This window comes from Hyposmocoma kahamanoa, unplaced genomic scaffold (genome assembly GCF_003589595.1).
Source record: "Hyposmocoma kahamanoa isolate Upper Pololo Valley unplaced genomic scaffold, ASM358959v1 202, whole genome shotgun sequence".
Lineage (NCBI taxonomy): Eukaryota > Metazoa > Arthropoda > Insecta > Lepidoptera > Cosmopterigidae > Hyposmocoma > Hyposmocoma kahamanoa.
In genome coordinates, this window is record NW_020653726.1 from 13,322,242 (window position 1) to 13,345,456 (window position 23,215).

Here is a 23,215-nt window from a genome sequence, read left to right on the forward strand (position 1 = left end):
ACGGAATAACCGCCTGGGTACATTTACACTCTGTAACTTCTAGTATTTGCACGAAATTCCTCTAAGGAAACGGTTTAACCTAGTCTGTCAAGTCGGATCTATGGGTACTGGTCTACAGGTTTAGTTACCATGTTTAAAAAGTAAAGTTAAAAAGTAAATATATAGATTTTGGCATTCAGAACATCCATGTTATAAAAAATGGTTTGCCAAGACATCCTGAGGATGCCTCGTAAAGAGGCGAAACACATGTCGAGTGTATTTTTGGTGGTGGAGTTTATGATTGTAATTGCATGAAAAAAATATTCAACACGAGCGCATATATTTTACACAATTTAACCTTGACTGGGTTCGCGCAGTAGAAAAGAAATTTAGTTTCGTTTGTATAAACGATGTTTTTTTTCACAGTTCACAGTTTTTTACGTCCTGGGACACACGGTGTCCCTAATGATTTTGATAATTGGTTTTTTTTTTGATACTTTTTATAATTTTTTTAAGTGGTGAAAGAAATATCTCTATATTAGAAAGAGTGTATTTATAATAAATTTTTAATATAAATATCGTGGAGTTGATCCAAATATTAAATCTGAAATGGCGGTGTTATTATTTTCAATTATAAATTACTTCTAAATTACCATCATACTGATGTAATCTAGGTTTAAATGAATAAAAAATTGAAACTACGTTAATTAATAAGTGCGAACGTTTAATTAATAAATAACGGTAACAGGAAAATGATTAAACAGAGAACAAATAGTTTACAAGCTCTGGAACAAAATAAACCGCTAATTTTTTGTTAACCACAGGTTGTTTTGTATGTGAAAATAACAATAACGATAATTAAAAAAATATGACATCTGCAATTAATTATTACACAATTGTTAATTATAAACATTTAGGTAGATTGTTATAATAAAATAGCAAGTGTAAGGATAGACTGCAAAATGTTCAAAACAATTACATCAGGGGCTAAAATTATAACCTATACGACACTAACTTATCTATTTCATCTGTGAGAATTTTCGGAGCTTAAAGAAATGTATTCCGCAGCTATTAAGCAGTTTTCTTGAGGTATTAAGCCGGGTACTCACACGCGAGCTGTAACATGTTATGTTACAAAAAATCATAGTGTGTTACGTGATTCGCGAGTTTTCGCGAGCGGAACGCATGCGGTTCGCAGTGAGCCGACGATAAACAGGTACTCACTCTAGCGAGTGGACTGTTTCACGCGTACACACTAGAACCTGTTCTTGTATTTGTCACGTTACAGTTACATAGCTCGTTAATGGGTACCCGGCATTAGACACGAAACAAAAAAAAATCAGTTGAAAAGTACTGTATTCTTATTTTTTTTACAAATTATTTTGTTTAATAACTTTTATCCATACTAAGTGTCACATTGTAACCTTTTCTGGCCCTCCTTATCGTAACTATTGTAACGCATTTGCATTTGGCGCCTAAAGTTTTATTGTCACTTTAGAAAATGTCTGTTGCTCAGATTTTGCTTGACAATAAAACTGAAACTAAATAAGATATAAGAAAACCGATTGGAGGGGGTTGTAGATCTTGTTTTGGTGATCCCAAATATAAATGAATAACTCAATTTAGCTAAATTTTATGATTATGTTAGTCTTGGAGGGCCATTTGTTGCCAATGCACATTTGGAACCTACAGTTATTATACAGTTTTCTATTCTGCAGCACATTTTCCAGTTTAATGTAATCGTCCTGTAACTTGTAACTAAATAATGAAATTAATAAAAATATTATTAATTTATATTTTATGTAACAGCGTATTCTTTTGGGACGGTGTAACTTTTGACCTTTGCTCCAATGCCTTGGGTCTGCTGGAAGAGATCTCTTTTAGAGACAAGCACACCTTTACTCACGTTCTGTATAATTCATGTTTCCTTTGTATTTATTATGGTGCAATAAAGTATATATAAAAATTATTATATATTATCGAAATGAAGGTATTAAGAATAGATTTCGATTTGGTAGTTCAATCCAGACCCTCGCTCACTCTTCAGCCTGATGTTGACATAGGAAAAGCCGACTCCTCCTGCTGTGACCGTAGCGATGGCATCGGTGTGATCTATATCTCGCGCTATAATGGCCTGCAACAAAAATAATATGGTGTACCATCATTCATTGGTCATCATTATCGGCTCGAAGACCACTACTGCTAAACGGCATGTGTTTAGCGGTAGTGGTCTTCCAGCCGATTTTAATGCCACTACTTGAATACGTAGTTTACACTCGAGCCAATAAGTTATCGTGGTGATCTTGACAGATCGTTTTGGAGGCGTAACAGACACTTCTACTAAAATAAGTATCACTACAGTACTAGTATGGCACTAGTTATTAATAATATAGTAATTTAGTAATGTACGTTTTGAGCTTACTGAAAAAATTACAATATTATGAGGTTTTTAGTATCATGATATTCAGCTATTGTTTCGTGAAAAAATTAGTTTGTTATTATTATTAATGCAAAAATTAAACAAACATTAAGAAAAATTACTTCGATTCGTTTGGGCACAAACCAGCGTTTGTTCCCTAAATGTAGCTATAGACGCAAACAGACATAGAGAATAGGCAATCGACGCTGGCCCACTCGTGTCGAAGGAATTTGTGTTTGTGTTTGTTTGAAATTTATTTCAATAATAAACTTAATTTAAGTTATTTAATTAAAGTATTTTTCCCGGATTTAAATCGCGTATATTTGTTTTTTCAAACAAAGGTTATGGTCACGGTTGACTTAAGTTGTAAATAAAACAAGTATAAAAATACTAGTAAAATAATAAGTAATTGTTATGAACGGTATTTGTAATAAATTATTTATACCCTAAATACCAAATAATATTGTCACTAATAACTTTTTTTTACGATATCCAGTGACGGGACGAACAACTGGTGCAAGCGACAAGTCTACTCATGACAGTTGCAGTGCCACTCAGAACTTTAAATTGTGAAACGAAAATGTGTTCTAACGTTTGGTTGTCTGATGATTTTATTAACTCCACCCTTGTAGAACTCCGACTTGAAGAAAACACTCGGATTTGTCTTACAACTTAGTTATAACTTTTTCATTATTAACTTTAGTAGTAGTAGAGCTCCTTGCGAATGAGTTCGTCCAGGGAAGTACTGCCACCTTACCTATTTCTGCCGCCAAGCAGTAATGTCATCATAATTATGTTCCGGTTTTGAAGGGTAAGGGTGCTGGTGAAATTACAGGCACTTGGGACTTGTCAATTTATGTCTCAGGGTGACTGGCGCAGTGGCAGTGCCTTTGTAATTTAAAGCTCTGAGTGGCTCTGCAACTGGTATGGACAGGTATGCAGCTTACCACCAGGCACACGACTTGTTCATCCCGTCACTATATTATAAAAAAATAATTTATTTTGGTAATAAAATCGACCTCAAAAGTTTGTGGAATTACATCTATTTGCCAAGTTTTATTGAAATCGGTTAACGGAAAGTGGGTAAAATGCATTAAACTGGATTCATTCACTAATTTGCCACGCTTACAAATGAAATTTTCGCATTCACATGAAATCGCTTCACAAGTGTCGGCGTAACATACACACAAAAAATACAATCGAATTGTCAACTTCCACCTTTTTTACGTCGGTTAAAATGAATATCGTCATTCTACAACAAACACAAGTTCAATTAAGACTTGGCTTTGTCTTTATTTATGTTATTGAAGAGAAATTATAATCTAAGATCTGGCAGTATGGCTTTGACGCCCTAGCTTGCTCCGAAGGACAAAAAATTGTGCTATTACATAACGATATAAATGAATCTCATCACCATAAAATCTTTTACGCTTTGGCCACAATAAAGTGCCAGCTCATCTTGCACGATTGAGAATAATATCGAGCAATATCTGTACGTTTTGTAACACGGAAAAAAAAACTATGGTAGTGCCTTATACTTTGATTACTATCAGAACCGATGTCGCCAAAACTCACACATTCTTAATTTGAAACACTACAGAATCTTGGTAATGATTGGTATTATTGTGTTTGAAATTTAAAAAGAAATAATAATTTCTGGATTCTTAATGTAATTTAAACTTTACTCACTTGGCATATCTTTGAAAATTCAATACCATCGATACCTACTATTGCAAGTTACGACGGTTTGATATTATATAGAAATTTCAATCAATCAAAGTGCTGCAATCTAGCGGTTAATTGCTGAACGACGACGTATTGGATTTATTAATTTAGTTCTCCAAAAAAGAAGCGACCATATTGCAGGGGTATGAGCTTATAAATCTTTTCTTTCGGCTTCTTGAATTAAAAAAATGATTTCGGTACACAGAAAATTGAAGTTTATTATAATAAAACTTTTAGTGCGAGTATCATTTTTGCACTCCAAAACAATAAGGCATTTTTCTAGGATTATAGGGAATTTGCACCAAACAATGACAAAACCATACCTTTGTATGCGAAAATGAGGGGACTGAAATTAAGTATGGACAACTGCCCATACTGTGGTCAGGCGTGTGATACTAACTAACCACTTCTACTGGTATTTATTGTTCTGATGGTACCGCAGACATGAACCACATTTTCTTCAAGAGTCATAACTTTGGATTCCATAGACTAGTGTTAGCAAGTGGAATTAGTGATTTCTGATATGTTTTATAGAAATTTATGGAACTAATTATAGAAACTTTTTAAAATAAAGTCTTTTAAATCACATTTTAATTAAAATAGGACTTAGCTTTAAAAGTTTTGCAACTGGGCCACAAACTTTAAAAGAAAATTGATGAATTCGTGTATAACCAAATATTATTTTGGTTTTTCAAACAACGTTTCGGGCCCTGACTGAGAGTCAGCCGTGACCATGAGACCTATAAAGGACCCAAAACGTTGCTTTGTTTAAAAAACAGACATACGCGATTTATATTTGAAAAACATAGTTTCATTTCCCATGTGTAACAATTGTGAAAATCTAAGAACTCGATACGAACAAAAACTATCACAATTAATAGGAATTCGAATCGAAATAAATACGTCATTGGTGTTCATAGCATTCATATAGTTAGATAATTATTATTTTTTATTACGTTCTATCTCCGTTCCTAGAAGGTGGTTCAGAGCTTTTTACTAGCTTCTATTTATAGTGCAATGTTCGCATGTGTTTCCGTTTACTTCCTATTACGAGATCAATCTTCTAAGATACGAGTCTAGCAATTGCCATTTCCGTCGAGGTAAATACAGGGTGGTAACTTAATTGCGTTACACCCGAAAGGGGTGATCCCACCCATTAATATATACAACTTTCACTATGGCAGCTGAATCGGAAAAAGAAATCAGTTGTTCCTACCGATAGCCAATGGAACAGTTTTATTTTTTCGCGATTAGCAGTGCTCCTTGAGGAAAAGTTCGTCCAGAGAAGAGCTATCACATTACCTATTTCTGCCATCGAGCACTATTATGAACATTACTGCGTTCCGATTCTGAAGGATAAAGGTGTTGGTGAAATTACAGCAACATGAGGCTTGTCAACTTATGTCTTAGGTTCAACTCACACTGGCGCAGAGTCGAAGCGTCGCGTCGCGTCCTGTTTTTCAACTACGACGCACAGCGACTCGCGTCGTCACGCGATGACGCTCGTATTAGCGCGTCCCGATTACAGTGTGGTCGGCGTCTGGCGCATCACTACGAGCAAGTAATGCACGACGACGCGCGAAACCGCTCGATTTTAACCAAGTCTAGTCTAACTCTCGGTTCCATAATAATAATAATGGGAAAATAGAGATGAATAAGCCATAGGCGAAAAACATGACTCGTCGCGACGCTTCGATTCTGTGCCAGTGTGAGTAGAGTCTTAGGGTGACGGGCGCAGTTGCAGTAAAGTTTTGAGTGGCACTGCAACTGCTATGGACAGGCATGTCGCTTGGCATCAGGTGCACGACTTATTCGTGCCCTCAATTGGTATCATAATAATTATAATGTTTTTATAAAAAACCGACCTCAAAAATTTGTGTAATTACTTCCATTTGCCAAGTTTTATTGAAACTGGTTACCGGAAAGTGTGTGAAACCGGATTCATCCCCTAGTTTGCCACCCTTAGAGGTGAAATATTTTCTTCAAATTTAAATGGGACCAACAACAAGGTTTTGGTCCCATTTAAATTTCTTTCCAATAAAAAAGAATCATCAAAATCGGTTTACAAATGCCGGAGTAATCACAACACACAAAAAAATGCAGTCGAATTGAGAACCTTTTTTCTTCTTATGTCGGTTAAAAGTACCCCCATAATGAAAGTTATACACTATTCGAATTTAGCACGCTGTACAGTCACTTTCCCAAATGACAGTGAAATTCGTATGTTAGAATTGAATTGTAAACATATAGTTTGAATAAAGCTACAACTTTGACAAGTTCCGCCGCCGGCATATTATTCACATTATCACAACATACAATAAGCTGTACATAATATGTTGTAATGGTCTGATGAAGAACGAACGATAAACGCGTCAACTCAATAAATATGAACGAATTAATTCCTTTTTAAGACGTTTGAGAAAACGAGAAAAATAATATTTTTAACATCGGCTGTAATGAATTTTATGAACATAATATCCGGCATCATTCTTATGTATACAGGCTTAATTGTAAAATACATCATAAACAGCAACTTCTGTTCCATGACTTTTAATAATTCATCAGTATTTACAAAAAAACAAATATTTAAATAGATCGCTCTAAACGTAATAACTCTGTGCAGGACGTGTGTGGGAGTCGTCGCGAAAGACGCTTGAACGTTTGAACTTATTGTACCAAATAGAGATCTAAAAAGTGTCAGTACAACAAGGGAAATTTTTTTTAATGGTAATTGGTACTTTTTGTAGTATCTGCTACTTTTTAGATCTATTTATTTATTTGTTGTCTTCGGGTTAACAACAGTACACTAATTCTATATAGAGTTTTTTTCATAGAATTTATAGAATTTGATTTTTGGTTGTAAGTTCCAACGTGCACGCTTCTCCACTCCAGGTCTTGCGTTTTGCATCGGTATTTAGATTAGGTCTTTTTATGTTACTCCAGAGGACACAGAGATTTTCTAAACGGCGATACCGGACGAATTATAAAAAAAAATTACAATTTACCGAAAGTACTTAGGTCAGAGAAAAACGTTATAGACTAATAAAGTGTGCTATACAGTGTCCGAATTTTTAAATTCATTGTCTAATTTTTGACAATTGTGTATTGACGTTACTCGTATTACGATTTATTACTTTTATTAATTTGTTCTCAGTTGTGTTTATCTCACCTTAAAGAATAAATAAAAAATATCATCCGTAAATCTATCCCTTTTGATCTTTGAAAACTAATTGCAATTAACGGGTTAAATCGAACAATGTTTTGAGCAAACATTCTGAAATAATGGCTTTAGAATTCACGTACAACCTTTCACAGTCTCGAATTCAATCAATTAGTGTCATTTAAGACATATTGAAAATGAACTTTATGCCATAAGACCTTTAGAGTAAAAATGTGGTACTCTAAAACTACTAAAGGATAGCGTACAATCTCCAATATCAGTAGTAGATTTCCGAGAATGGAATAATGACGTATGCCAATTTATTTAATACCTCTCACGTAAATTGTTGTAAGTCAAAATACCATATTATGCTTTTTAACTTGAATATACCTTTTTTATTGTATATTACAGGTGTTATGTTTGAAAGTGAACATAACACTAAGTGATTTCTTTACTTTTAAGTATAGAACCTTTACACAAAATAGAACAATTTAAGTTAAAAAGCAAAAAATGGTGTTTTGACTTAGAACAACTTACATGAGAGGTACCGTTTGTTCCCTTATAGTACATAACTTTTTATACTTGAATAAGTACCCGATTACATTTTATCGCAAAAAACATTACAATGGGTAACGTCAATAATGTGCCAGACAACCACATCAAATTGCCTGGTCTCAAACTAGGCAATTTCTTGTTCTAGAAGTACCAGAGCAACGGGATTCACTCCGGAGCGGGTAGTGCTACGGAACACGGGAGTCGGGAGAAATATTTGTATGACCTACATTTATTTCTCTCGTGAGATTGGGTGTCATTTGTGGTTGTCCATGTGTGTGTCCAAGGCACCCGCGATAAATGGTTTCCCTAGAGCGAGGCTATGACAGTGTGAAAAAAAATAATTTCAAAGTTCTTTCCATAGTGGTCCTACTGGGTATCGAACCCGGGATCTCCTCCACCGGCGCCCACCGTATGGGCCACCGAGGTCGTCAAACATAGCAAAATATATACTCGTATGTTATATTCACTAGTCTAGAAGCTTCCATGGCAAAAATTCTATTGAACCAGCATATATGGTAGCAGTGGATCTCTTTGTGAAAGAGTTCGTTTAGGGAAGCATTGCCACCTTACCTATTTCTATCGCCAAATAGTTTTTTTTTCAGGTTACAAAAGACCCATAAAATACATACCTTATAGACTAACATACATAATAATATGATAAAACTATTTATTTATTTACACGTATGGACCTCGACGTGAGATGCAACGTGGGTATCCTATAGCCATCCTCGGAAACGCCGGAACATGACACCCTTCGGAGAAAAGACCTCCTTCATGAAGGTCGATAGATGGTGAGTTGGTACTCTCACCACAAATGAGTTAAAATTTACCTTGTGGCGGGACTCCAACTGCTCGACCCTCAGGGCAGCTTTGGCTTACACCTGTATGTACTCCACAATATCCGCAGACTTTGTGGAGTAATGAAGTCGTGACGCGTATAGCAACGTCGTCGGTACCGCTGGACGCAATGGATGTAATGTGACCATAACTGCGGTAAAGGTGCTGGTGTAATTACAGGCACATGGAACTTGCCAACTTATGTCTTAGGGTGATGGGTGCTTTGGCAGTGCCCTTCAGATCTTTGTGACTTAAAGCTCTGAGTGGCACTGCAACTGTTATGGATTGGCGTGTCGCTTACTTGTTCGCCCCGTCACTCGGTACCATAAAAAACACAAACAATGAAAGTTAATTGTTTAACCTGCTGCATATGTAGATGTCAAAAAAGAAATATTATCCATATTTATGGCTGTTATCACAATATGCACATAATTGTGTATTTGATAAGTATAATTATATTTAGTTTTTAATTAAGTACCAACATAATTTACGTTGTTATAGTAACAGTAATACAAAATAGCGTTCAGAAAATAATAAGCAAAACACAAATCCCAAATATTAATACACGTTATAATCGGCTCAGTGTTTGCTCTAGTAATAAACCGGTTATAATTACATGGAGTATACATGTATTCACGACAACAATTGTTCTACATGTACTAAATAAGTACCATAATATTGCATTACATGCACCAATTGTATAAGGAATAAACTAGAAATAATTCCGTACAATAGGCGATTTTGAAATGCAATACTAGTTGTAAAACCAACACTATTTATAGACGTGTTCTTAACATCTTTACTCGAAACAATATATTTCTTCTTATCTATAAGGATGTCACTGTATTGCGTATATAAATAATGTTATGTTATGTTTTATAAATCTAAATCGATACCTCCTATAAACACTACGCCAACTTTATGTTTTGGTCATTTTCAAAAAACAAAATCGAAAAGAAAACAAGAAAACGAATTTTGTGAAAAAAAGAAACAAAAACAAAATAAAAACAGAACAGGTAAAAAATTAAGTAGTAAGTTAAGTAGTGTTTATTGGAGGTATCAAAATAATTGTAAGTGTATATGCACATCAAAAACGTCTAGGGATCAAGCTCGTTTTTGCCAATTACTTAAAATCATGTTGTTTTTTTAATAAATATTTTGACATCAATGGTTTTTTTGGTTGTTTTTGGTCGATTTCGTAATTTATAAATAAATAAGTATTAATACAAAAACCGAACACTTAGAAAAAATTCCTTCGAACCAGCTGGATTTGAACCAACGTCTTCTAGCAAACCGCGTCAGACGCTATGCCAACTAAGCCACGGAACGAACCTGCGGACCTTATGAATTTTTCTATGTGCTTGTTGCAGACCTTTGTCTTTTGAATGAATGTGCAGTACGTGTATTCTGTTGCGCCCTCTAATGTTATCCTACAATTGTTCCTGTAACCCGAAGGTTGCATAGAAGAGATTGCTATTTAGCAATAAGGCCGCCTGTAGCACCTGTAATTTTTACTTTTTTTGTTATTTTGTATTTGTCCGTGTGCAATAGAAAATACTTGTATTGTATTTAATTGTGATGAAAAATCCTGACATTCAATAAACTTAGTTAAATGAATGATTTTATAAATTTATGAAAATATTTTTATCTACCTTTCACAGAGTAATAAAATATTTAAAAAAATACCTTGATCCTTAGACACTTTTGATGTGTGTATAAATAACTTATTGCGTTTGACTGTAGCATGTTGCAGTAAGCTTTCATGGAGGCAGCAGTAGTACAATTTGTATTGCGTTATCTCAAATTTATATACTACTATATGATTTCTAGGTTGTCCTAAATAAATTAAAGTTATAATATTTTGAGTTCTTAGGTTTTCGCGATTGTTACACATAGGAAATGAAACTATTTTTCCGGATTTAAATCGCGTATATTTGTTTTATGCGTATAACGTCGGTTTGTTTGAAAAAACAAATATAGGCGATTTAAATCCGGAAAAATAGTTTCATTTCTTATAATATTTTATTGAATATTATGATGTTTTCACTACAAAGATATTCATCTATTTTTCGTGAAAATACTCCACCAATTTGTTATTATTATTGATACTAAGATAGAACAAACACAAAGAAAAATTCCGTCAATTCGACTGAACTTGAACCAGCGTCTATTGTTTCAACGTGGCTACTTCTCTTATCAATTGCGCTACGGATTGAGCACACTACTGTAAGGGCTTGCTGCGGATTGTGTATTGGGTTTAAACGACTTTTTTTGCTGTAGCGCCACCTGTGTGGCACCACTACCATAGTTATTTATTTTATGATTGGCACAGATATCATTCAAATGTATTCTACATCATTAAGATTATTTGAAAAGAGCAATCTCTAGAGTTTCTTGCTAGTTCTTCTCAGGCACAGTGAACGAGCTTGTAGCCTAAGCTTGTAGCTTAAAAAAATGACATTTTCAAGTGTAAATATTTTACCTATGGAATAATGAATATTTGACCTTGACTTTGACTTAAGTCCATAACAAATTTTAAGGCTGCTAACAGATTGATTGCATGATTGCAGTTAATGCGTGAAGCTTCACGTAATTGGTTAAAAGACACTAAGAAAATGAAAATATTTTTCCGTATTTAAATCACGGTTGAGTCAACCGTGACCATGGGACCTATAAAGGGCCCGAAACGTTGGTTCCATTGAAAAAACAAATATGTATGTAAATATGTATGTATGTAATATAATGCGATTTAAATCCGGAAAAATAGTTTCATTTCCTATGAAACTTTTTCTTTTTCTTTTTACTTTTTTCTTCTCAGTTCTTGGTTTTCGGTGTAACAATCGCGATAAAATATGCTAATTCAGGGTGGAATTGTACCTTCGCTGTACAATGAAAACTAATCCACCCCTCAGTGCTTGCTTATGTGCGTCGGCTTAAGTGTCATATGGGCTCGTATTGTAATAATACATTAATACATATAGACATACATGTCATCACGTTGTCTCCAACCGGGGTCGGCAGACTATGGATCTCCACCTACGTTCCTGACAAACCTCCTTCGCCTCCTCCAGTCACATAAGTCTCTTCATACATGCCCGTTTATTCTTAATATTTTTAACCCGGCCATTTTTAAGGACTTCACTAATACGATCGAGATATGTGCGTCGAGAGGAGGACTTTTCTCACGCCTGCTTCCACTTTCGCTCTATTCTAATACTAGTTATTCTTACTCTTTACTTAATAATAATATAATTGTTGAATACCTATTAAAAAAATATATCAAAATATTATTAAAATTTTATCGAAACCTTTAATATTTTATTTACATTTTAGCAAACCTGGAACAACGACAAACTTTACGAACTGAACAAGCACTATCGTACATTTAATATTGAAAAAAAAAACTTTATAGCCCATTCTACATATAAAGCCAGAATTCTATAAAATAAATGCACGTGAATTGCATCATCTGTTACATATCGCACTGTTAATACAATAATGTTATAACTCAGAAAAAAGTATTTTTTCAGAATCGATGTAAAACGAATAATAACTTTTCCGTGAAAGATTATTAAAATTCATGTATAACTTAAACTTTATTATAGACATCTCCACATATTTCTTCTTGTCAAATATGTTTAAAAATAAAAGAAAAAGAAATAATTTAATATTTTTGAATAAAGACAGTTTTGTCCAGAACTTTCACAGAACTTTCAATAAGTTTGTCTCATTTTGAGTGAAGTAGATAACTTACAATATTCTAACGACGGTTTTATTGACGTGTATAGAATCAAATTTACAATATAATCATGAATTTCACATATTTTGAGTTACAACACTATTGTAATAGCAGTGCGGTATGTACAAAGTGTTAATACCTACTTCACCAGACCGTAAACAACATAGAAATTCATATTATCCAGTAAAAAAAATCATAGTATACAATACATACACACTTAAGTATAACGTAGTAGATAATTTGGATGTGACGTTTATCAAGTTCAACAGGGCGACCTTCTGTGAGATATATGCTGGTTCACAGAATTGAGGTCAGGGGACTCGAGATTCATCTCAATAAATCATATAGATTGGCCGACGACATCGAGACGCTAAAACACGTTGTGAAATTTAATGTGCACGGTGCAGGGTCGCCACATCAATCTACATTAATATTGTAAAGAGGAAAACGTTTGTTGGAGTTCTCTGAATATGAGAATCTCTCAAGTCGGTATTGTGTTTCATTCTTGAATTTGAATCCATGATATCTTATCGGGTTCTTAGGTTTTCGCGATTGTTATTTAGGAAATGAAACTATTTGCACAGATCTAAATCGTGTATATTTGTCTTTTCAAGCAAGTCAAACGGTTCGGGCCTTTACAGGTCCCATGGTCACGGTTGACTGAGGTACAGTCTTTAACCAGTTATGTCTACTATTAACGCAAACCACCCTATTTTTTCACTATAGTTACAATAGTTATTAATTAAATATTAAATAAACTATTATTATATCTTTTTATGTAACCAAAGTACACTTGAAATCATGAAATCTATTTAACACTACTCATTCGTTGGATAAAAGTGATTTAGATGGCTTCATCGAGTATTTTAGGATTTTAACGCCGGATTTGCAATAAACAAAAGAACGTATCAGGATTTATGATCCTGAATGGAGAAAGATCGTACCTTGGTCATGTGTTACGGAAGGACCAATATTTCTTAGCGCAGACCATTCGCAAAATACCTGGATGTAGGGACACAGTATCATAAAAAGTATCGTAGTCGTAAAAGTATCGAAACAAAAGTAGCGATATTTCAAGATATTGTCTTTTTTCCTGCAGTTCTTCCCTACCTAAAGGCAGAATAAAACACATTAATTTGTCTTTTTTTATTGATTTATGATTTTTAATTGAAACAAATAGTAAAAGAATTAGATTAATTCCTTCAATTGACCAATTCAATCAATCGTCATTTCATATAATTTGTGTTACTTAAATTTCCTATTTCTCACTCACACTCTGTACAATCACTTAAAAACAAAAATCTATTTGGTGACAGTCTGTTTCTCGTTTTTGATAAGTACTGTACTGCTTTTGAGAACAAACGTTCTAAAGAAGGGACAAACTTCTTTTAAAGAGGCAAATGGTGGCATACAATATACAACCAATTTGAGATAAAGGTTCCCATTGAAAAAAAAATCGCTTGGTGGCTTGCGTTACGATATGAGGTGTCCTAAGTAGAAATTTATTCGAAGTTATTCGAAACGATACGATACTTGTCAAAAAGTACTAATACCTGTAAAGTATCAGGTACAAAAGTATTGATATCGGAAGGAAAAGTACTCGATACTAAAAAGTATCGATACTTTTTCCGTGTCCCTATATACCTGGAAGACGCAAAATATCGTGGCTTCGAACACCCGGGACGAACTGGCTTTACGGTTAAGTTGATAGCCCTACATTAGTAGTTAGAGGCTCTTTCAAATAAGTAGTATAGTGTAACTTAATGTACAAAAAAATTTGTTTTAAAAAATTTACAGAAAATTTTGTAGTGTTTATGAATTTGCAAAAAGATTTACTTTTCGGCGAAATTAAATAGATTTCGTGACCGTGGGTGGAAGTATAATAACTCAACGGCAAACTGACAAAGCAGTACCTTATAGCCGTTACACACGGCGACTTTTAGCAGCACGTCTGCCGCGACTCAGTCGCGATGCACTAGCGATGCAGTCGCGATGCACCTTCGATGCAGTCGCGATACACGAGCGATGCAGTCGTTAATCGTCTACTTTTACACACACGCGTGACTAAAACACCGATATTTTATTGATTTTTTTAATAACAACTAAGTGACGGGACGAATAAGTCGTGCGCCTGATGGGAAGCGACACGCCTGTCCACGACAGTTGCAGTACCACTCAGAGCTTTAAATCACAAAGATGAGGGGCACAGCAACTGAGCCCGACACACTGAGACTTAAGTTGACTAGTCACATATGCCTGTAATTCCACCAGCACCCTTATCCTTCGAAACCGGAACGCAGTAATCACACTATTGCTTGACGGCAGAAATAGGTAAGGTGGCAGTACATCCTTATTTTTATCGCTGGGAAATGTGTTACACTTACCGCTCGGCTCGGGGGAGCATCGAGCGGTTATGTGGGACTCTCGGGCGGTAGTCCCGTATACCCACTAAAACCCAGCGGTTCATTCCACTGCCATAAAGAGACGTCTCAAGATCCGCTGGCGCATACTACTGGGACGTCCCGGCGAAGTCCCTGGGCACCCTTAGTCTACGTCTTCGAAGCGGGTCAGAGAGGGGGTCGTCCTCTTTGGAGCACTCCGCAGCCTCCTTCCGCGGAATCACGTGCCAGTACATCCCTGGACGAGCTCTTTCACAAGGAACCCTACAGCTACTAAACTGTTACTGATGATTCAATATATACAATTTAGCGTTTGCATCGCTGTTAAAAATCGCCGTGTCTACCCGCTAGCATTGGTTTCTTTGTAGTTCATGCATCTTTAATGAACTGAGTTTGGTACTCAAATAAGATCAAAAGTCGTTTGTAACCGGGCTTGTAGGGTTGTCCTCTGAACAAGTACAAAGAGCTGTCTGCCAGCCAGCGATACCAGATCTTCGGATTTATCCATAGTTCTACGCGGTTTTGACTTCACTTACGGAAATTAATGACAAATATGCTGATTTTCGTTTCATCCATCCAAACAAATGCATAAAAAATAAAATTAATAAAGTAATGCATAATAAGAAACGGAACTGCAAAATCAAATGTTTTTGATTGCAGTTTTCACTGATCGCTTGCGGGCAGCACAGCCAATATTAAACAAATACAAACTGAATACTTACATTTACACACAAAACAGGACTGGATATCGATACCAGTGACTAATACTGACACCAACAAAGCGCACGGCGAAATCGAATAAAATAATAACTGATGAAACGTTTCATTTCTTTTGTTTTGAATGCATTTCATATGTTTATACATTCATAATTTATTTAATTCTTAATATAATTAAAAATTAGGAACTAAATTTGACACCAAAAATATATCCGTAGATGTACATCTACCGATTTTTCCAGAGGTAATTTACGAGCTTCCGCGAATATTCCGACGTTGTCCTACGCATTTATAAAAAATGGATCTGCTGCCAACTACATTAATGTTGCTGCTTTTGAATACAGAGATAATACAGGTTAGTGTCCAATACTTAGTTAAGTTGTGTTCACACGTAATAGGGTACGTTCTTCTCTTTGTAATTAATTTGTAAATAATGTTATTTTTTTATTGTACTAATTGACGGGACGAACAAGTCCAGCGCCTGGGGGCCAATTATTATGTTTCAGTGCCACTCAGAGATTTGAGGGGCAATGAAACAGTACCCATCACCCTGAGACATAAGTTGACACGTTTCATGTATCTGTAACTTCACCAGCATCTTTACCCTTCAAAACCGGAATGCAGTAATGTGGTTACTGCTTTGCGGCAGTAATAGGTAGGGTGGCAGTACTTTCCTGGACGAACTCTTTCACAAGGAGGTCAATTACTACTAAACTTATATTATATACTTTAACTTTATCTCGGCATTGTATCCAGTTTTGTGAACTGAATAATAAATCATCTCAGTACAGTGTATTAAAAAACCGACCACAAAAGTTATTCCTCCACTAGTTTGCCATCTTTAGAGCTGTAATATTATCTTCATTTTATTAGAGTTATGGCGTAACATACATAAAAAAACATACAGTCAAATTGAGAACCTCCTTTTTTTGAAGTAGGATAAAAAAAAAGAAGTATTCTGTTACCAAAGTTGCAATCGATCATAAGTTGCTGCTATCCTAGTGGCATATATAATTGATCAAAAAAATACAAAAAAGTAAATAAGGTAGGAGTTAACATGTGTAACTGATTTTTTAAGTAAAGCAAAAAATTTAACAAAAATAATTAGTAGGTTGTTTACACGAAATGAATTACATTGTTAAAGTATATTTATTACCTACTGTGGTGATAATTATATACATTCGATCATAGCATTCGACAATACTGTTCTAAAATTACTAAGTTGTTTATATACTCCTTATTTGTTGTATTTTGTGAAGAAAATAAAGTATCATTATTATATATATTATATATTATTTGATTTCTCGTATTTAATAAATTGCAATCACAAAAAACATTATGTGTGGTTGATGGTTGATGTGTCACGGGAGCCCTCTGACACCTTAATATCGAAATGAATAAACAAATGAATATATTATATATATTATATATAATATTTGCAACTAGGATACAAGTTTGATTCTTAGAAAATATTATTAGTACTGGATAATTTGCTCTTTCGTCAGTAAGAGAAGGACAAAAAATGCCGTTGGTTTAGATATTTTGAAATACATAACCTCTTCGAAATTTCAAAATCTCGTAACTCCGTTTTTTGACGAAACCCATTTCTTAGTCTTCAAGCATAATATCGGACAATTAAAGTTTAAGGCTAGGCTTTTTAGTTATAAAATAAAGATATGATCATAGATAGAGTTAATGAAAGTTCGAGGTTTACGAATTTAGCTCACGTAATCTTCGATGTAGTATTTGCATCTTATGTAACATTTAGACATAAATAAATAATACTCGTAATAAGCGAATGGTTTTTGACATGGGCTGACATTCGTTGAAAAACTCACAAAAATAAAAAATCACCAAGACTTAGCTGTATGGTTTTAAACCTTTTTTTAGATTTTTTTAATTCTTTCCTTAGTGTGAGGCCAGACGAGCGTAATATTGTAAGTTGTGAGTCGCGTAGTTTGACTTGCGTAGTTCGCGCTGTATTCGGTTTCATATAAAAGGACAGTTTGTTTCACACGACGACGCAAAATGAGTCATCTGCCGACTCACAGGCGTAATAACGACTGACTTTCGGTCGCATCGTGCGACGGGCTGTCGCGAGTGGAGGTAGGGGTGGGGGTGGACCCTTTGGTCACTTTGGTATAGGATGCGCGTGATTATAGACGTTTCTTGCGAAAATGTTCGATACGGAGATTGAAATATAAATAATTGAACAACTTACTTGATCGTTATTATTAGTCTTTCCTCTGGACTGGTAGCTTGTCTCATATTTGTATCTGACTTTGTAATAAAATATTTTACTAGGCTTAATAATTCTCGAAAAACATTTATTGGCATGTGATAGTACTTAGCAAATTGATCTACGTGTTCACATAAACTTGTATACAATATGTGACACTGTCTACACTTTAATCGTTTCATATTAAGTGGATGTATCCAGCTTCTTTTTATTTTTTTAACCTCGTCTTCTAATGCTTCATAAATGCATACTATTTTGAATGTATCCATGACACTATAACGACACAAACACCCCGTATAAACGCTCAAAAGCAACTGAATAAAATACGTTTGTATGGCGCTCCAACTAGATTTCGGTCGAGCGCAAACTGCGCAACTCAAAAACTGCAACTCACAACTCACAAAATTACGCTCGTCTGGCTTCACCCTTAGAGGAAAAGGAAAATTCCTATTAAAGAATTTAAAAAATTAGTTGACTGGCAAATTATCATCGAATTTGTCTTTGGAATTATTAAGATAATTATTAAATTTATAAAAAAATAACTAAATCATTCAACTAAGAATGATGATGACGAAATTTAAAGAGACTTGACGTTAACATCTTACTGATAGTTTTTCATGTCCTGTGTTATTAATATTTTAAACTAAATACTAGAGACGGCTTTTTCTGATATCCTTTGTGAACAGGTTACCAAATTCTCAATTCACCATATACTCAGCTCACCACATTCTCATTGTAACATGTTCTCAGCTCGCCACCCTTTGTAAGCTGGTTACGAAATTCTTATCAGGTCATCACACCCTCATCTTACCACCACCTCAACTCACCACATTCACATTTTCATATGAATAAAACTGAATGTAAAAAGACCGTCAAATTTTGGCTTAAGAGTAAAACCTACAATGATACCGAGGACTTGTTGGAAGTTATTTCATAATTTATATTTATATAATATGTAATGTTTAACTACTTATCTTTTATAAATTGTAACGGCTTATAACTACTTATCTTTTATTTGTTAAATTTATAAAATCTTTTTTTTTTTTTAAGCTTTGTTATGAAAAATGCACTATTATGCCTAAAATACAGGTACACATGTACTTAGTTTAGGCATCGCAATTGCACTGTTAGGCACTAAGATTAAAATGTTTAATTTTACCATGATTATTTTATATAATTTAGATTTTTTTTGTTTTGTTTATTACTATTTATTTTAATATTTTATCTTCAATTACATTGTTTTCATTATAATTGTATTAGATTAAGTTAATATTGAAATAAATTTATCTTATCTTACATCTCACCATGTCCTGAACTCACCATAATCTCATCTGACCACGTTGTCAACTTGCTATATTCTCATCTCACCTCATTATAGATATAGTCAGTACCACAAACATCTTCACACAATTGACACAAAAGAATTAAATTGAAGCATATTATTAAAGAAAAAGAGAAACTAATGACCAAGCAGTGCGGTCTTTGATCTTCGCCTGTCCGTGCAGAACGAAGGAAAAAGAGTACATGAGTAATAACATTTTCTTTGAGGCAATGGTACTATGACGATATTGTGACATGGAAAAAAGCCTGCAGTCAAAACCCTAGGTCGTTGCAAATTCGAAAACTGTAAACTCAAATTAACCTCGCATATTTTTCTTATTAATAAGGAAAGATCGACGCCATTTTGTTTTAGTATTTGGCGGTAAGTGCGAAATATTTTTATCTCGCTCTGCATAGGTGGTCGAACGATTACCATGTTGGGCTGCCACGCAGAGGTTCCGGACTGGGAGAATTATTTGTACGACTTACATTTATTTCTCTCGTGAGTTTGGATGTAATTTGTGGTTGTCTATGTGTGTATCCATGGCACCTGCGATACAGGTAGTGCGGGGCTATAAGTGTGTGCGTTATTTACTTTTTAGTAATGTATTGTATTCGAATACGACAATGGAATCCAGGACCTCTGCTTGGCTGTCCAGTATGGTAACCGTTCGGGGTGCAGGGCGAAACAAAAATATTTCGAATTTACCGCCAACTACTAACTACTACTGACTATGGCCTAAACTCTCGCTTGAGGCGAGATCCGTGCCCAGTAGTGGCACGTGTAAACATACTGTTGTATACTGATGGTATAGTTTACTATTAACCGTATCTTAGTATGTAGCTCTTAAGGCGTAATATGACACCTACCACCTTTCCATTTTGTACCAAAACTTGTACCAAATGAGTTTGGTATAAGTTATCGATCGACTTCGTAGAATTTATAGGGATGTATGCGAATTCATGACGTCCTAATTTTGGGGTGATGGCCCTTAACACTGTTTAATTTCATGTAATAGTTAATGTTTTCGTCGACAGGCGTAGATCGTGTTCTGTTGATCAGGTTCACGATTGTGATCTACGTTTATTCTACAAAATTTAATTAACTAACACTTGGGAGCAAATAAACCGGACCTCCGATGTTTTTTTACGTTTGATGATGATTATTTCTGGTGTTACGATTTCTACCAAACGTAAAATCTAACGGTAGCTCGTTTATCGACCTCCAAGTGCATATACGAGTATATAAAATATTATGTACATAAATATAAAACCGATTCGCAAATTGCAACTAGATTCTAGTGATTTTTTAGGCGTTGCCTATTATAATATTATAATCTATTGTTTGCATATTACAAAAGTTAATTTTAAATTTCGATAGCACCACAGATAAAGTCTGTATACAAAAATCGACTCATTCGTGAACAAGATCTATGTGCAAGACTACTAGTTCTCAGTACGTTTGTTCTTCTTCGCTGTGGATGTCAGGTCGGCTGTTGTTAGATTTTATATTTCCGAAACGAAATAAGATATATAAATTCTCAAAACACCTTTACCTCGTAACGTACTTATTCCTTTTCGCTATGTAATCACATCGGACTCTGTTCTTCGGATGAGTCGAAATGACATACATAACTCTGTTATTAATTACATTGTCCACGATCCTGTTTCATACGTACTCATATATATGTTTTGTATGAATGTTTGGAGAAAAAAACATTTTCTAAATAAATGTTAATAAGGTATGGTCCATGCTAGTGTTACATTTTCTGAAAATTAATAATTCTTAACCGTTTTCAAAAAAAGGAGGAGATTCTCAATTCGACTGTAATATTTTGTGTGTATATCAACATCATCATCATCATCAACAACCCATTTATATGTCCCACTGCTGGGCACGAATCTCCTTTCAGACGAGGGTTTAGGCCATAGTCCCCCCACCCTGGCCCAATGCGGGTTGGGGACTTCACACGTTTTCCGAGGGTTGTGAACTTTCTTCAACGTGCAGGTTTCATCACGTTGTTTTCCTTCACCGAAAAGCTCTTGATAAATTTCAAATTAAATTTCGCACATAAATTCCGAGAAACCCAGAGGTGCGAGCTCGGATTCGAACCCACGATATTCTGCTTGAGAGGCAGTCGGTCAAACCATTAGGCTACCACAGCTTCATTCAATTATTTGTGTCTGTGTTACGCGATTACTCTGACATTTATGAACCGATTTCAATCATTATTCTTTTCTTTTTGTAGGAACCTCATTAGTGGCACCATTCAAATATGAAGACAATATGGGTAGCAAATTTGTTTCGGTGTCATCCACTTTCCGTTAACTGATTTCAATAAAACTTTGCTATAATTATTATATATAATAATAAGGTTATAATTATCTAAATAACTTTTCTAGTATAATATTGTTATTTTTAGTTCAAACAGAATTGGCGTTACGATGTCAAGTCGCAAAAACCAACCAGTTACACCATACCATACCGTATCAACTTCAAACATATTATATTTGTACAGATTCATATCATTACGTAAAAGCATTAGCATCAAAACAAGATTGTGAGATACTTAAAAATGGTACCTTTCGGACGAATTGACATACAATTATAAACAAAGAACAAGTATTTTTCTTAAGAAAAAATTTACCGTGAGCCAATCGAAAGCCAACAAAACATTTTCCACTACAATTGATTTATTTACCTTAAAGATTTGCTGTCCGGGATCGCTGTAGAATACCTCCTTAACCCTTTTCTTCAAGGGGATTGCGTTGTACTCGACCTTTTGTTGCCACAGGAGTCGATTGTTGTAAGTGGTACCCACAATCAGATCTTTACATTCGCTCAAACAAATGATTGATAGAAGGACGATGAGGAGAATAGGTGCGGTCTTCATTGTTACCGATTTTTAAAAACAATATGTGAGAACTGTGGCGCGGCCAGTGGATAGCAATGACGGCGATACACTGCCTCACTGGATGTTTAAACGGCTTGGTCCGAACATGTTTACCTTAAACTATGAGTAAGCGGAAAAAACTTATTTTACTCTGACCTGTATAAGTTGATCTTTTAAATGATAGGTAGTCATTCATTTGTTGCATTTTGTTGGAAGCAATGTGATTATTAAGTGTTTTTATTGAATGTCAGGATGCTTGACCACCATGTTATTCATTTATTTTTTGTGAAATTACTCCATTAGTTTGTTATAATTATTAATACAAAGATCGAACACTTAGAAAAAATCCTTCGATTCGGGCGGATTTGAACCGACGACTTCTAGTAAATCGTGCCAAACGTTACGCCAACTAAGCCACGGAAACGAACCAGCTCATAGATGGCGCTACGGCTAAAAAGTCGTTAAAAACCAGATACAAAGATCCAATAACAAGCACATAGAAAAATTCGTGAGGTATGCTAGCATTTTTATAATAGTTCCTTCGCGTTTGGATACCACTTTCCACTTAACATCAGGTGGAGTGGAGTCATTTGCTTGTCAAGTACAAAAAAAAAAAAAAAAAAAAAAAAATAGTAATTATAATGTGTTATTCTTTTTGGGGTTGCCTATGTGATAGACAAGGGCCACAAAAAGGGCGCTAAAGACAAAATCATTGTTAATGATTTCGAAATATTGAAAAATAGAAATACTTTATACATATTAACGTTACAATTTAGCCTGAATGATAACGTCTGTAGTTACATCTGTGATTTAGTTATAAATGTAAAAAGTATCAGTGTAAGTATCTTTTCTGTGCCTGGCTTTTTGGTGAAATTCACTTCAAATTGTGGCATCAGTAGAATGACTGACATTGGTGCCGAACAAACCGGCGCGAGCCGGAGCTAGCCGACGACGGCGGGGTGGGGCCACGTGAGGCGCGTGCGGCCCACAAGTGGGAGAGATCGAATTGCGAGCTTGACTCGAACGAATGTTATATTTTTTTTACTTAATAAATTCTTTCACCAATTTTGTATATTTTCAAATTGCCAATTACTATTGATTAAAGTTCAAAGTGCGTAATTTGACCATCTTTTATTGGGTTAAAACCCACAAAAGCTACAAAGTGGTCGTCGAGCCGGATCGGAAATGTTCCATACATCAGCGAAGATGGTTAACAACACACGTAGCACTAC

At 34.9% G+C, this 23,215-nt stretch overlaps 1 protein-coding gene across 1 annotated transcript; it reads right to left on the bottom strand.

Annotated features, from left to right (window-relative positions):
* Window positions 1-1,942: 1,942 nt before the first annotated feature.
* LOC113226883 (probable salivary secreted peptide) lies at window positions 1,943-22,073 on the bottom strand. Its single transcript, XM_026459678.1, has 2 exons — window positions 21,792-22,073; window positions 1,943-2,113 (listed from the first exon to the last, which is right to left on the bottom strand). The coding sequence occupies exons 1-2, from the start codon at window positions 21,981-21,983 to the stop codon at window positions 1,973-1,975; spliced, it is 333 nt and encodes a 110-aa protein (XP_026315463.1). The 5' UTR covers window positions 21,984-22,073; the 3' UTR covers window positions 1,943-1,972.
* Between the last annotated feature and the right edge of the window lie 1,142 nt (window positions 22,074-23,215).

Coding starts and splice junctions, on each gene's coding strand:
- LOC113226883 (XM_026459678.1), bottom strand. CDS start 21,983: ATGAAGACCGCACCTATTCTCCTCATCGTCCTTCTATCAATCATTTGT. Junction 2,114..21,791: donor CCGGACAGCAAATCTTTAAG/GTAAATAAATCA, acceptor TTTTTGTTGCAG/GCCATTATAGCGCGAGATAT.